Source organism: Elephas maximus, chromosome 6 (genome assembly GCF_024166365.1).
Source record: "Elephas maximus indicus isolate mEleMax1 chromosome 6, mEleMax1 primary haplotype, whole genome shotgun sequence".
Classification (NCBI taxonomy): domain Eukaryota; kingdom Metazoa; phylum Chordata; class Mammalia; order Proboscidea; family Elephantidae; genus Elephas; species Elephas maximus.
Window position 1 is genome coordinate 113,428,659 of NC_064824.1, and position 15,200 is coordinate 113,443,858.

Consider the following 15,200-nt stretch of genomic DNA (forward strand, 5'->3'; position numbering starts at 1 on the left):
AATAAATAAATATTATCTATTTATTCCCCATCTGGTTTTCAGTGAATATTTTTGTATGGAAAGAAAATGTCTTCTCTAATTGGAGCAACATGTTCATTCTCAGAAGTCTGTCTTACATAAGAGTGGCATTGAGATAATTTTAAGACTTTCTGATTTGTGAAATATTTCTTTAAAAAATAGATTTTCAAAAGTACACATAGTTTTTTTTTTTAAGGAAACAGAAAATTATATCAGTATTATAAAAAAAAAGAGCAATGTTCAGGCATACCTCTTCCACAGTGGTGTCTGAAATGCCATAGCACCCAATGTTAAGGCCACTCATGCCGTTGTCCAGCGCTCTTAGGAGTGACAGATAGGCTCCTGAGACTTTGGTGCTAAATGGAGGAAGCACATAAACAAGCTCTCCCCCGATAATCTCCTTGAGGTAGGCTTCGGGGAGGTGTGATCGGATCATTGCTGTCACAGCCATTGTGTCACATATTGAATTCGCATTTAGATTTGGACACTAGAGATAAAAACGGAAGTTAAACCATTGCTTCTCCTTACACTGCACTGGCCAGGGGCCGATTCAGAGGGTACCGAGTTCTTCAGGCCACATTGAACCTAAGTTCAATCACACTTCTCTCTTCCAGTGGCCCTCTCTCCCACTCAGGGACCCGACAGTGGTCTACAAGTCACTAGGCTACCAGCTCCATTCTCCCACCCCACCTTGTCCCTTCTCTGACCTCATTGCCTGCCATCCTCCCCCTCACTTGCTCTACTCTAGCAACACTGGTCTCTTACCAGTTGCTAGAGCACTCTAGGCTCAGGGCCTTTGCCACTGCAGTTTCTTTGCCCCCAGATATCAACATGGGCCACTCCCTCACCAACTCCAAGTCTTGGCTCCACCGTCATCTTCTCAGAGTCACCTTCCTTGAGACCCAACTTAAAATTGTACTTCTCAGCATTCCCTAGTCACCCTCCCCTTATTTATTTCTACCCATAGCAATGACTACCTGTTAATATACCAAATGGAGTCCCTGGGTGGTGCAAATGATTGACACACTCAGCTCCTAACCAAAAGGTTGGAGGTTTGAGTCCACCCAGAGGCACCTTGAAAGAAAGCTCTGATAATCTACTTCCAAAAAAAAAATCAGCCATTGAAAACCCTATGGAGTATAGTTCAACTTTGACACTCAGTCAGATTGCCATGAGTCAGAATCAACTCAGGGCAACTGGTTTTTAATGTACTAAATAATATCCTTATTGATTTTATCACCTGAGTTTTTTACTCTCCATCAGAATATAACTGTCATGAGGGCAGAGATTTTAATATCCTCAGTTCACTGTTATATCCCCAGTGTCTAGAATAGTGCTTGGGCACATATTAAGACATAGTAAACACCTGTCGTTCTTGTTAGGTGCAGTCGAGTGGATTCCAACTCATAGCGACCCTATAGGACAGAGTAGAGCTGCCCCATAGGGTTTCCAAGGAGCAGCTGGTGGATTTGAACTGCCGACCTTTTGGTTAGCAGTTAGCTCTTAACCAGTATACCACCAGGGCTCCAGTAAACACCTAATAAATAATTTTTTTAATTAATTAATGAATATAACAATGAACCACTTTTTATACTTTGGAAGTCTCATCAGGCTGGTCAGCTATAAAATAAATGGTAGTGGTCAAAATCTGCTCCACAGCATATAAATCAGGGCTTCGCACTGGTTTGTTGCAGTTCAAACCCCTGTGGAGAATTTGTATTTCTAACAAGTTCCCAGGAAGGCGTAAGAATAACCTGGGGGTTTTTATTAAACTGTAGATCCTGATTCAGTATATTTGGGGTGGAAACACAAATTCTCAGCAGGGAACTTGTTAGAAATGCAAATTCCCAGCGGGGTTCAAACCAGCATGAACCGGTTCGGAGTCCTGATATAAATCTTACACCATAGTGTTAAATCATATTCTATTTTAGGTGGTACAGGATCTTTACTCAGCATTTTTGTCCTTCAAAAGATGTAAAAGCGTTGTTAGCACATTCAAATTGGTTTCCACACGGTCACTTGAGGAGTACCGACAGAAAATGAATATATAATTTCATATTCTTTTTATTTGCTTTTGATAAGGCAGAACATCTAATTTTTAGGCTTATAGATAGAAATGTTATAGGGAACCAAAGGCTGATCCTGTACCTTAGGATGTAGATGATATTTTCTCTAGCACGAAGGTTCCCAACATGGGCTCCTCAGACAAGCATCATCACCTAGGAACTTGTTAGACCTGTATATTCTGGAGCCTCGCCCTGGGCCTAGTGAATCAGAAACTCTGGGGATGGGGCCCACAATCTGAGTTTTAACAAGCCCTCAGATTGTTCCAATGCTTATTTAAGTTAGAGGATCACTGATCTAGCATAAGAATGAATTTCAGCAATGGATTTGGGGAGACACTACCTCAGTTTTATATAAAAAAATTAACTTATGACCCCATAATGAGGTGTATTTTCTCTTCTACAAACCTTTTTCTTGGTGATTGTGAGGTGATACCCATCCCCAAATGCTTCCTTGAGGTAGAACGGTGACCCACAGCACCGAAGCCCACCCTGTTCTAGGAAGGCGATGCGGTCACTCAGCACTTCAGCCTCATCTAAGTGGTGTGTCGACAGAATGATTGTTCTGGCTTAAAAATACAGATAAAACAACAAAGTATGAAAAATGAAGACACAGTTCCAAAGATATATACAATTAGCCAGAGTATCCTGCCACAAAGTTTTATTAGTGGGTTAAAGAAAAAAAAAAAAATTTTTTTTTTTTTCTTTAACTAGGAGTGGGAGGGAGAGGAAAGGGGAGCCATTGTCCAAGAAGCAGTAAGTTTCTGTTCATGGTGATGAGAATTTTGGCCAAGATTATGAGTGATGGTTGCACAACATGATTAATGTAATCAATATCATTAAATTGTACATGTGAAATATGGTGAATTGCCAAATATTGTGTTATACAGATTTTGACAATTCTTTTTAAAAAAAGCATATGTCCTGTCACACGTAAGGACAAAAGTCATGTTTTATGAGGTAACTGAAAATCAACTGACCAGAAGGAGCTTCCATAATGATCAAAGAGAAACTCAGAAAGGGTGTCCCTAGATCTTCGGGAGTGTTTTATATATAAGTTGACAGCAAGTAAGTATTTATTATGCTGTATGGCTAAGTGTCCATCATCTGTAGTATGGACATTGGCTATTCCTGGCAGTCTGGCGGAGTTTTGCTTCCTTGGCTTCATTTCCCTTCCTTGCTTCTCCCCTGCTGCCTTGCCTCCTTTCCTTTCTCTCTCCTTCCCTCCCTCCCTTTCCCCTTCTTCCCTCCATCCATTTCCCCTCCTTCCCTCCCTCCCTTTCCCCTTCTTCCCCCCTCCCTTTCTTCTTTCCGTCATCTTTCCTCACTATAAAAAAGCAGTAATTTTAAAGACTTTTTGAATATTCCTCTCTAATCCACTCCACTCTGATTGCTCCTTTGCTTCACATCCTGTTAGCACTTATTTAGTCTGTTTTCAGTTTATTTTCATTTGTGTATGTTTGGTATCTCTAATTAGATTCTAAGCTCCTCTAGGCAGGATTTGAAACTTTTTTTTTTTTGCATTGAAAGGCCTGTGAAGTGCTCAACTCACAGTGTACACTCAAAAAATAAATAAATAAAAACCAAACCAATTGCTGTCGAGTCAATTCTGACTCATAGTGACGCAACAGGACAGAGTAGAACCGCCCCATAGAGTTTCCAAGGAGCGCCTGGTGGATTTGAACTGCCGACATTTTGGTTAGCATTAGATGGACATTAACTAATTGGTCCAGAAATCTACCTGGGAGAAAAGATGACCTGGGAGAGGGAGACAATCATAGACATTTAAAGGATATCATAAACAAAAAAAAGTTCCTCTTGCTGCTATGTATTCCAGAGGACAAAACTGTGACTGTGGGGTGGAGGAGTTACAAGAAAGCATTCATACCAGTTTTGTTCTTGGATATAACATCCCAAATACTGCGGCGAGAACATGGGTCAACTCCAGTTGATGGTTCATCCAAAATGACCACCCTTGATCCACCAATAAGAGCTATGGATATGGATAACTTCCTCTTCATTCCTCCCGACAATGTTCCAACTCTCTTATGACGATGGCTATACAGTCCAGTGTCTTTTAAAGTCCTTCAGAAAATAGTGTATGGTGTTTATAATTTACAGATAGAATATTTGAATATAGGAAAAATATAATAAATACCCTAAGTGATACGTATTCACTAAGTATAATGTGCTCAGCAAGGTACAAAGAACTTTTGATGACGGGTAAACCTACAGTCTTCTACTATGTACTGTGTAGCTGGAGGTCCAAAATTAATACTCAGAAAACAACATAAGAGAAGATATATTTCATTATTTTATTCATTTATTTGATAAGCATTTGTAGAGTGCTTGACTACTTTGCATAAGTCTCTGTTCTAGGTGCTGGGGAAAGAGCAGTGAGCAGATAGTATTTCTACCCACAGGAGATTATGGTCTAGTAACGTGTGTGTATGGGAAGGGATGCAAGGGAAATTCAGTCAATAAACATATTCCCAAGTAAGTTTATAATATGTCATGTGGTGACAAGTAAAATAAAGAATAAATAAAGCAGGATACATAAGATAAGGATGCCTATGGCATGCTATTTTAGGCATCTATTTTATATATAGTGGTTACCTTAGAGAAGGTGATATTTGAGCAGATAACTGGAAAGTGGAGGAGGAAGCCAAGTGGCTATCTGGGAAGAGCACTGTAAACAGAGGGGACAGTAAGTGAAAAGTCCTGAGGCTGCAGCAGGCCTAACATAATCAAGGAGCAGCACCTAGACCAGTGTGCTTAGAGCCGAGTGAATGAGGGAAAGAGTGGAAGGAAATGACATCAGAAGTGGGACTGGGGGGCAGGTTACATAGGGCCTTGTAGGCCTTAATAAGAACATTACTGAATTTTCCACTGTGTAGTAGGAAGCCATTAGAAGGTTTTGAACCTAGGAGTTACATGGCCTGGTCTACAGTTTAAAAGAATTACCCTGGCTGCTCTTTGAAGAATAGGCTGTATGAAAGAAGAATAGAAGTTGGGAGTCTAGTGCGGAGGCTTGGAACAATATAGTAGTCCTGGAGATTAGAAACAGAGGATTTGGGGCAATATGGGTACCAGAGATAAAGAAACTTAAACAATTCCAATATATAAGAATAGGCTGGTAGGGATAATGACATTAAGAGTATACAATACCAGAGAGGTAGAAAAACTAAAAAGCAATAGTTTGTGAGAAAATATTTCCTACTGGTATGATTACCATAGCTTGACTGACCAAGCTATAGGTTTTTGAGAGGATTTACCAACTCATGTTCTTGTTACTGTCCCAACTCACCTTTTTACTTCCTCATGCAGCTGCTTTTTAGTCCAGTGAGGAACTTTGATGGAGCCATACAAGAGGAGGTGCTCCTTTGTCGTGAGGTAACTAAACAAGACATCGTGTTGCATACAGACCCCCATGTTCTTCCGTACAGTGTTTAGGTCTGTTTTGATATCTTTTCCATAAACAAAGATGGTTCCTGCTGAGGCCCCAAACAGCCCAGTCAACATTGAACTAGAAATAAAGAAAAGATAAGCTAGATTTTAGGACTAAATATATTTCAGTTGTTAGAAATATTGTTACAGCATATCTCCTCAGGCAAGGTCAAATTATGAAACAAAATTATATTAAACAGGAATAAATAAAATTACTTTTGTGCTGTTAGTAATTTAGAGTCACAGAAACACTACATAATGATAATGATGAAAATGATGGTGATCGTGATGGTAATAACGACAGAAATTGTTGGGCTTTTTAATTGTGAGTACAATTTTCTAGGACAATTTTATGCTCTTTCCTGGCATTAGATAGCATCTGTAGGCTGATGAGACCCTAATTAATATCTCTAGCCCAGACCACATCACTTCGCTCAAGGCTTGCTCCATACATCCAATAGGCAATGCCACTTCTCCTCTAGAGGTCTTACAGGGTCCTCAAACTCAACTCACAATCTTTGCTTTGAAACCTGCACCCTCACTGATGTTTCCTATTTCAGTTTATAATAAATCCATACACTGGTTGTGTAAGCTTGAATCCAGGAATCATTTTTATACCCTCCTCCTCTTTTAGTCTCCAGACTTTACTCAAATCTCTCCATTTCTACAGCCACCACCATAGTCCAAACCCCCAGTTACCACTTGCTTAATCCACTGCTGTAGGTTATTAGCTTTACTTCCCACATGCTTTTTGATCATCTCCAGTCACTCCTCCGCATGGTGGCCAGCATGGTCTCACCTAGATAATCCCCAGCCATCTTTCAGATGGTTAGAAACTGGGCAATTATTTAACATCCGTCTCCTTCACTACAAAATATGCTCCATGAGATCAGAGAGAGGCTCTGTTTTCTCACTACTCTAGCCCAGAGTCTAACTCAATGCCTCGCACATAGTAGGCCTTCAATAAACAGTTGAGGATTAAACAGGGAATCAATGCAATATTCAACTCTTCTCATAAAAACACATAGAATTACAAATAACATACTTAATTCTTTATATTAATGGTTTATATGCAGAAAAATAAAATGGTGCTTTCTCGGCTAAAAATCAAAGCCTCTTCGAAAGCCTTTCTTATCCCTTTTCTTCATTGGTCTGTCATTGTCTATTTGAAATCTCACCTTTGAAACACAAATTTCACTAGAAAGTCAACTCTAAATGTTCATAGGTTATGTAATGAGAGGGGCCACCTGCCACTCACTTCATGACCTTGCTTTGTCCCCTTTAATTCACAAATAAAAAATTTGATTTGAATATGTCTTGGGAGTCACCGACCTTACTCATGACGATACTAAATAGGATACGCAGCAGCTGAGCTTCTTTTTTTTTTTTTTTCTCAAATAAGGGCTAGAGTGCCAACAGCATCTTAGAGCTGACTCAGTAGCTAAGCTGACAGGAAGCGTTGAAGGAGAATCACGGAAACACGCAAAAGAATGTCACTTTAAACAGATTTGAATCCCTTCTTCATTCTGACATGGGAAAATGCTAGTTAAGTGAGGAAGGAGGGAAACAACCCATGTATCTCCTTGCCTGTTTGTTCTATATCTGATAGCTGGTGATTCTTTTGTTTCCTTTTGAATCAAGGCATGGGTTTCCTGTGATGGAGCAGCTGGGGAAGAATGTGCTTATACCAAACTCAAAAGTATACATGGGCCAGGGTAGAAATACAAGCAACTGAAGTAGACAGGGTGTATGAGGTGGTACAGACTAGTAGGGAATGGAGATGAATCAGAAAGCAGATGTACCATTTAAGAGAACAGTCACCAATAAGCTCCAGCCATTGGGTTCTATCTAAGACTGCGGATTCAATGTTGCTAGAAATTACTATCATCTAAGAGAGGCCAAGTGCATTTATTTTTATTAGAAATCTCCCTGTTTAAAAATACTGGCCCTGAATTAAAAATCTTAAGCAGTAATAGGTGGGTCAACATTAGGCAAACCAAATAAAACCTATCTGCTGGCTCTGATACGGCCTTTGGATTCACAGTTTGGGATCTTTGATTTAGACTGCTCCATAGTAGACTGGTTGTGCCATCTTACTTCATCCAGGATATATAATAACTTCACGTTTTACAAGAGAGGGAGGGAAATATTAAGTAATATGCATCAGTGACAGTAAGTGTTGAAAAGTAACATACATGGTGGTAGTTTTCCCAGCTCCATTGGGCCCCAGCAAGGATGTAATATGCCCTTCATAAAAGTTCAGATTGAGGTTATCAACAGCAACTTTTGACCCATAGATCTTTGTGACCCCATGTAGGGCAACCCCAACCGTGAGATCTTTGGGTTCAGGCTCAATGTTGGAGGGAAACATGCATTCAGGACCTGGAGAGAAATCAAGAGACCAGTTGTAAGCTCATAAATGGAGGAAAGTCAGTACAGTTATAAAAAAAAAATACTGTTCCTTAATTAAAAATTAAAGACTATTAAAATACAACTCTCTAAGTAAAAATTTTCCAGAAATAAATGATCAGTTATAGTCTTCAGTCCTTTTTCACTTGGTTACTAAATAAACACGAGTGGGGGAACCACATTCTCTAAGGCTTATATCACCCTTCTATGTTAAAAAAAGCAGTCCCAGAATACAATGCCACAATTATGAGTTCTCCTTTAGTCTACAGAGCTCACATACTCAAAATAAAAACCTAATGCCTGGTCTACCATTTAGGTAGGATAATATCGACTTACAAAATAAATGTCTATGAGGAGTGATATTACAGTGACAAGGCTAGCTCTGAAACTTTATTATTACCTATGCCTCCTTTAACAACGGACTCAAGCATAATAACGATTATGAGGATGGCGCAAGACTGGGCAGTGTTTTGTTCTGTCGTACATAGGGTCACTATGTGTCAGAACTGATTTTCCTTCAGGCATCGCAAAAGGACCACTTAGATGGGTCATACTTACTTTCTAAAGATGAAGCTACTCACCCAATGTCAGTAGGACAAGGGTTTTGAATTATTTTTCCAATATTGGTAATGGGTTATGCTAAATTATCCGTATTTGTTACTTGGTTACTCCTTGTGACTGGTGACAGATGGCTGGAGTTAGGGGTGCAGACTGTGTGGCCAAGGAACAAAATTTGTCACTGTGTGAGTCTAACTGGACCACAAAAGGATCTGCAATCTTGGCCTAATTAGTGCCATATGCTAACCGACTGAGGTAATGAGCCCAGAAAAAGCCACAATTTAATCCCCACTAGAGTACAAACACATATGTGGAGACATATCCATCCATGACTAAAAGGATAACTTTGCCATTTAGAGAAACTTAATTAAAATCAGTAGTCATGTAATTTTTATATCACTTCTCTTATAATAATGCATGTTGTTGACCTACTTGTCTTACTGGCAGATGGGTTGGTGTTCTGCATCATGATATTAGTAAACACAAGGCCATTGCTTTTCTCGTGCTTCACTTCTGAACACCCAAATCGCTCCTTCCAATAGGAAGGAAGGATTGGGAAATACCATGGAGCTGCAATACCGTATGTCCCTGTAATAAATGTGTATTAAGAGATTATTGATTGTTAACATTAAGCAACAGCATTTAAATGATAGAATATACTATATATGGTTCAGAAAGCATTTTCAATTTTTTGATATTCATGTAAAACTGAAGAATGGTCTCAGTTTCCAAGGTAAAGTAAAAAAAAAAAAAAGTAAACCTTTCTTTTATACTTATTTTTATATAGACTTATTGAGGTATAATTACATATCATAAAACTTGCCGACTGTAAATGTATAGTTAGGTGACTTTTAATAAATCTATAAAAATCACACAATCCAGTTTTAGAGCATTTCTATAACCCTCAGATGTTTTCTTATGCTGATTTGCAGATAACTTCTGCTCCCACCCCAAACCTCGAGCAATCACGGATATGCTTTTTGTCTCTGCATGTTTGTCTTTTTCAGAATTTCTTATAAATGGAACATTTTTATTCATTTTTACAGCATCAGAAAAATGTACAAATATAATAAAGCTTCGTGGGAAAACACCTAAGTATCTAAAAAGAGATGGTCACTTGAGACCTAAAAGGGGGAGCCCAAACTCTTCCTCTTCCATTAGAATCTGCTAAGTTCTCCTTAAAATGAAGAAACTTGTTTTCATCTTATCACATCTCATATTCCCATATGGAAAGGCTGGATTGATTTGACACCATTTCGTGCTTCCTGATTTATCCCACCTTTTAAAGGACCATCCGAGAGGAAATTCATTAGTGCATTGTCTTATCCTAGAAAATTTTGGTTAGCTTTCAGATTCAAGTATTTCTTTTAAGATATCATGCATTGCAAATCAAATATTAAAAAAATAGATACTTTAGCCTATTTATAATGATTGCTGTTGTTGTTAGTTGCTGTCGAGTCAGCCCCTAACTCATGGCAACCCCATGCACAAGGGAATAAAATGCTGCCTGGTCCTGCACCATTCCTGTGATGGGTTGTGGACTGTGTGGATACAATCATTATGATCTGTAGGATTTTCATGGGTTAATTTTCAGAAGTAGATCACCAGGCCTTTCTTCCTAGTCCATCTTAGTCTGAAACTTCCACTGAAGCCTGTTCAGCATCAAAGCAACACTCAAGCTTCCCAGGACAGATGGGTGAAGACCGTGCATGAAGCTCGTTGGCTGGGAATAGAACCCAAGTCTCCCACATGGAAGGTGAGAATTCTACCACTGAATCACTAATGTCCTCTTATATAGTCCTCTTGTGTAATTACAACCATGAAAAGAATATATCTATAGGAAACACGTTCTTACCTGGGAAAACGTTCCTGATGTACCAAGCAATGAGGAAATAAATGAAAGAGTCTGCTAGGATTAGGCAGCACAACCAGCCAAATGAGGTGGTGTCATCCTGAACTGGGGAACTGTACATATTATCCCACTGAAGACCTAAAAAGTGAACACAGATACGTATGCTTCTGTGTGACATGTCACGCTTGTGAACAATGAAAATCCAGTTTAAAGACAGAGAACCTACCGATGCCCTGTTCCTCGTACCGTGCAATGTACTGGCTTGCATAACTGAATGCGGTTGGAGACAGCAGGCTCTGTGAAGATAGTAAAGGGCAATGATAGTTCTCGTAGATGCCACACCTTTCATCCCAAAGGATCTTAAAACACTCAAAACTCTGGACACTCATACAGATAAAATTGATATTCACTCTCTAAGTATATTTAAAATATGGAGGTCCCTGACCAAGCAGGCTACAATGCTGAAAGAAGAGGAGAGAGAATAGAGGTGAAAACTCGCCGAACACAAAAGCAGGATAATTATAACTTGAAAAACATCCGTCAAAACTCAAAAACATAAATCTAAACTCATCAAATGTCGCTCAGCAATATAGAGAATGCAACAGAGCGATGAATGCTAAAGCTAAAATTTCAAAGACTTTAGAGGACAGATGACGTTTTCACTTCATAAATTTATTTCAGACAAATGGAAGTACTACAAGTGAACGTATACTAAAATATCAATTGATTGAACCTGAATACTTAATATTGCAATGAATTACAAATTTGAATTTTGTTTAAACCCAAAGTAGTCAACGCTAGAATAATAATAAAAAAGTAGTCAATGGGAGATGAAAGCTAGTTATCACTTTTTATTTTCATCAACATCACTGTTTCAATATGACTCTCAAAGATGAGATTTGCTTCTGTTTGTCAGATTTTAAAGCCATTAATCTTAAAGCTTTCATTAAAATTCTTAATTTAGTACTTTTGAATTGAAAAGGCAGAAAAGAATTCGGCTCTGATTATATGCTCTCAGTGCTTTTATCTTTATGCCTGTAACTTACGTTGTACATTATGAAAAACATGCGTATAATTCATACAGGAGAAAAATTCCAGGAATAGAGAGTTTAAGATGTTTAAGGAATTGGAAGAGAGAAGTCAGAATTTTTGACAATCTCTAAAACATGATCGATTGTATTTTAACTGTTTTTTTTTTTTTTTTCCTTCAGGAACAATTGCTTAACAGGATCATATATTATGGTTTTAGAAATCGCAGGAAAAGCTTTTCTTTTCACAGTCTTATACTTGTATGGTGTACAACAACAATAAAAAAAACTATCATTAGGGCAGTTAAGCTTATCTTGTTATCACTGAACTGTTAAATTCAGATAAGTGAAGTCTCTGAGAATCTAAAAAAAACGGTCCATTCATCGCACACACTGGCTAGTCCCATAGTTGACTCACCATGAATATTTTCACTATATAGCTTAACTCATTCTCCACTGTAATCAGAACAATAAATGGAAAAAAGGCAATGATGTAGATGAGGCTTCCAATGAGAGCTGCAATGTTGGTGTTGTGGAAGAAGACACTGATAAGGTAGCTCATGGCAATAACTGAGAAGCTGTAGTCCGAAAAATACAGGAACAAAATAAACCCATTTGTTTTGGGAAGAATGTTGCCAAACTTGAGTATAATGATGAGAATGATGATGGTAACCAATAAAAATCCAACACTCTCTATAAACCAGGCAAAAAAGTGGCTGCAGGTGTTCACACCCATCATCTTCATGTACTGCAAGAAAGAAAAATTGTTAGCTGCTTCTTGAGCTGATAAACCAAAACAAAACCCACTGCCATTGAGTTGATTCCGACCCTATAGGACAGAGTAGAACTGCCTTATAGTATTTCCAAGGAGCACCTGGTGGATTTGAACGGCCGACCTTCTGGTTAGCAGCCATAGCTCTTAACCACTGTGCTACCAGGGCTCCTCTTAAGCTGATAGACTCCCAAATTATTTCCGTAAAGTGCCCAAATAGTTGTGAGAGTCATCATATAAACTGGACGAGGCATTTTAATGATTTACGAGAATTACTTGTCCACACTTCTTAAGTAAAATTAATAGAACCACTTAAACTGATTCATCTTAGGTTGTATGCTCCCAGAATCCCCCAATATAATGATGTAATGAAGTATTTGAATGGTGAGGTTCTTTTTTTTTTTAATTACAAGTCCACTTATAACTGGTACCTAACTGATGTCTCCAAATTAAATTAGTTTACAATAGATCGTTAGATTTATAGTACCTCCTGCAGAATTTTACAACATGAGTTTGACATTTGTGCAGGCATGAATATTTCAAGCTGGTGAAAAACTTTATTTCAAGTTTAATGTAGAGTCTGGGATAATAAAACTCCATCTTTTTTTTTTTTTTTTTACTAAACATTAATGAACAACACAATCAGTATTCATGTTCCTGAGAGAAACAGAATAAATCTGATTCCTAAGAATTTAAAACATGAAAACATCAGAGGAAGACCTTCTGTCTTTAGCCACAGCTTCCCTATCCTTGAAATTCACTTGCAGTCTAGGTCAAGTTTGGCATGCTTGTTTTCCAGAAAGATACTCAAACACACATAATGAATTCATGTGTATATGTACGATGCTCTATACCTCTCTTTCAAATGATATTCTTTGATAACTCAGCGATATCCCTAGAGGCTAAGCCATTCCACCAAGGTAGAATGACAGACCAGCATAATCTATTTGTGCATTAACTCCAAAAGGATTCTGGAAGATCTAAAGTCCCACAGACCTTGGTTGCCCTGAATTTGGTGACATGTGGTACCTTGGGAGAACCTGGATATCCTGTTTTCTAGGTTTAACAATTCTTCTTTAATGTTAAGCTTCAGAACCTATTGTTCCATCAAACAATAAAGAACAAAAGAAATGTTCCACTAACAGTTTTATAATCCAGTATTTTTTTGTAAAATCAAGGATTTTCAGTGTCCTTTCTCTCCCCCTCTTAAACCTAACTTGCCTAGGAAAAGAAGGGGGAGGGGACACACTGGATCTTTTGCTTTACAAGCACAATAGTGAATTTTCACTTTTCTGCTTTTGCAACTTGTCACATTTTGATAACTCTGCTGCTCGTATTGTTACCATGGAAACAGCTACCTGACTGTCAAAATCTAAGCTATGGGCCTTAATCTAATCACCACTGAGAAGAAGCCTCTGACTTTTCCTTTTAACTTTGCCCTCTTCCTCACCCTCTTCTCTCCCCGTTGTTTCTCTCTTCCCAGGCTTCGTCACTCTTTGCAGTAAAGACTCAACCTATGTTTCCACAGGAATGGAAGCTCAAAGCAAAACAACAGCACGGAGCAAAGATTCATTATGGAAAACTTCCTCCAATGGCAATGCCCACTGTCATTGAAAACAAAATGACAATTTGGTGTGGAAAAAGATCTCAGAGCTCTTATTCTAGAAATTCTTTCCCTGCACCCCACCCAACTAAAGAAAATTATTGTGTAATGTTTGATGACTGAGTTTCAGAGAAACTCATTTATTCAAATATGCTTATGATACATGAGTCTTTTTTATTTGCCTTTCCTGCTATTTGTATTTTGGGGTTTTGCCGAGTTTATGCCTACTTGAATATAGTTAAATAGGAAGTTACAGACTCCCTATAACTACTGAAAGCTGCTTCTTACCTTCTAATTTCATGTGGCCATATACAAAAAATATTTTTTTTCCACAGCAGTGTATGCCATGTATGTCAGTAGTAGATAATATCCATATATTTCTCAAAAACTAAAAAACCAAAGCTAACCTGTTGTCATTGAGTTGATTTTGACTCCTAGTGACCCTAGACGACAGCATAGAACTGCCCCATAGGGTTTCCAAGGAGTAGCTGGTAGATTCAAACTGCCAACCTTTCGGTTAGCAGCTAAGCTCTTAACCACTGCACAACCAGAGCTCCATATTTCACAAGCTGGATGTAAAATATCTAGGACTGTATCAAAGCCGTGAAATAGAGCCATCTTCATGTGTATAAATGTTATTTCTCTTCCCTGACAATTGATATTTACCATATAAAACATACGTGTGTGTGTGCATATAAATATTTCATCCATGGTCTTGTTAAAAAATAACTTGACAAATTTGAAGACTAGGACTAAAGGTGTTTATCATTAAAATAGTCAAAATTTTGAGATATCAGATCAGATTTTGATTCCCAAGAGCCAAGAGTTGATAAAAGTGGGGGACTGATTATTGCTTTTTATCGAAATAAACTGAGTTAGGTACTTCCATAAGTATTTATTATTAAACATTCTAGCATAAAACTTCAGTGTTAAACTTCAGGATTCTGTGCCAGGAGGAGAACAGCTGCTCTTCATAAAGAGAAAGGGCAACAAGAGCACATAAGCCATCCATAAATTATCGAGATTCACTGCCAATTTTGTTGTAACAAACAAGATGAAACTTGCTGATGAAAGGTGGCCCACAGAGGATGGCTGGCTACACTTTCCTGGATGTTGTTAGTTCTTCCTCAGAGTGATAGATGTCAGGTGCCAGCTCTGTAATCAAAGAGTCACTTGTCTCAAGCCTCCCAAACTTGCCAGAGCAATTCATCAATATCTGGTAACCTGTTGCCCAGGGAAAACCCCTCTGCATAGTGGTCATTGTTTGTCACTAGTTTATGGCAGAGACTGATGAGAAGAAAGGAACTCTGGTGGTGTAGTGGTTGAAAGCTACAGCTGCTACCCAAAAGGTCGGCAGTTCAAATCTGCCAGCTGCTCCTTGGAAACCCTATAGGGAAACCTATAGGGCTGCTATGAGTTGGAATCGAATTGATGGCAATGGTTTTGGTTT

General features: G+C 38.5%; 1 protein-coding gene across 1 annotated transcript in view; it reads right to left on the minus strand.

Moving 5' to 3' along the window:
- Positions 1–15,200, minus strand: part of ABCA12 (ATP binding cassette subfamily A member 12) — a 189,743-nt gene that overhangs the window by 38,384 nt on the left and 136,159 nt on the right. The window contains exons 24-32 of the mRNA XM_049888086.1: positions 11,794–12,123; positions 10,574–10,643; positions 10,351–10,485; positions 8,937–9,083; positions 7,724–7,910; positions 5,389–5,607; positions 3,970–4,166; positions 2,490–2,650; positions 269–505 (exon numbers count right to left, since the gene is read on the minus strand). Of these exons, the coding sequence (XP_049744043.1) occupies positions 269–505; positions 2,490–2,650; positions 3,970–4,166; positions 5,389–5,607; positions 7,724–7,910; positions 8,937–9,083; positions 10,351–10,485; positions 10,574–10,643; positions 11,794–12,123 (1,683 nt within the window). The remainder of the gene's footprint in view (positions 1–268; positions 506–2,489; positions 2,651–3,969; positions 4,167–5,388; positions 5,608–7,723; positions 7,911–8,936; positions 9,084–10,350; positions 10,486–10,573; positions 10,644–11,793; positions 12,124–15,200) is intronic.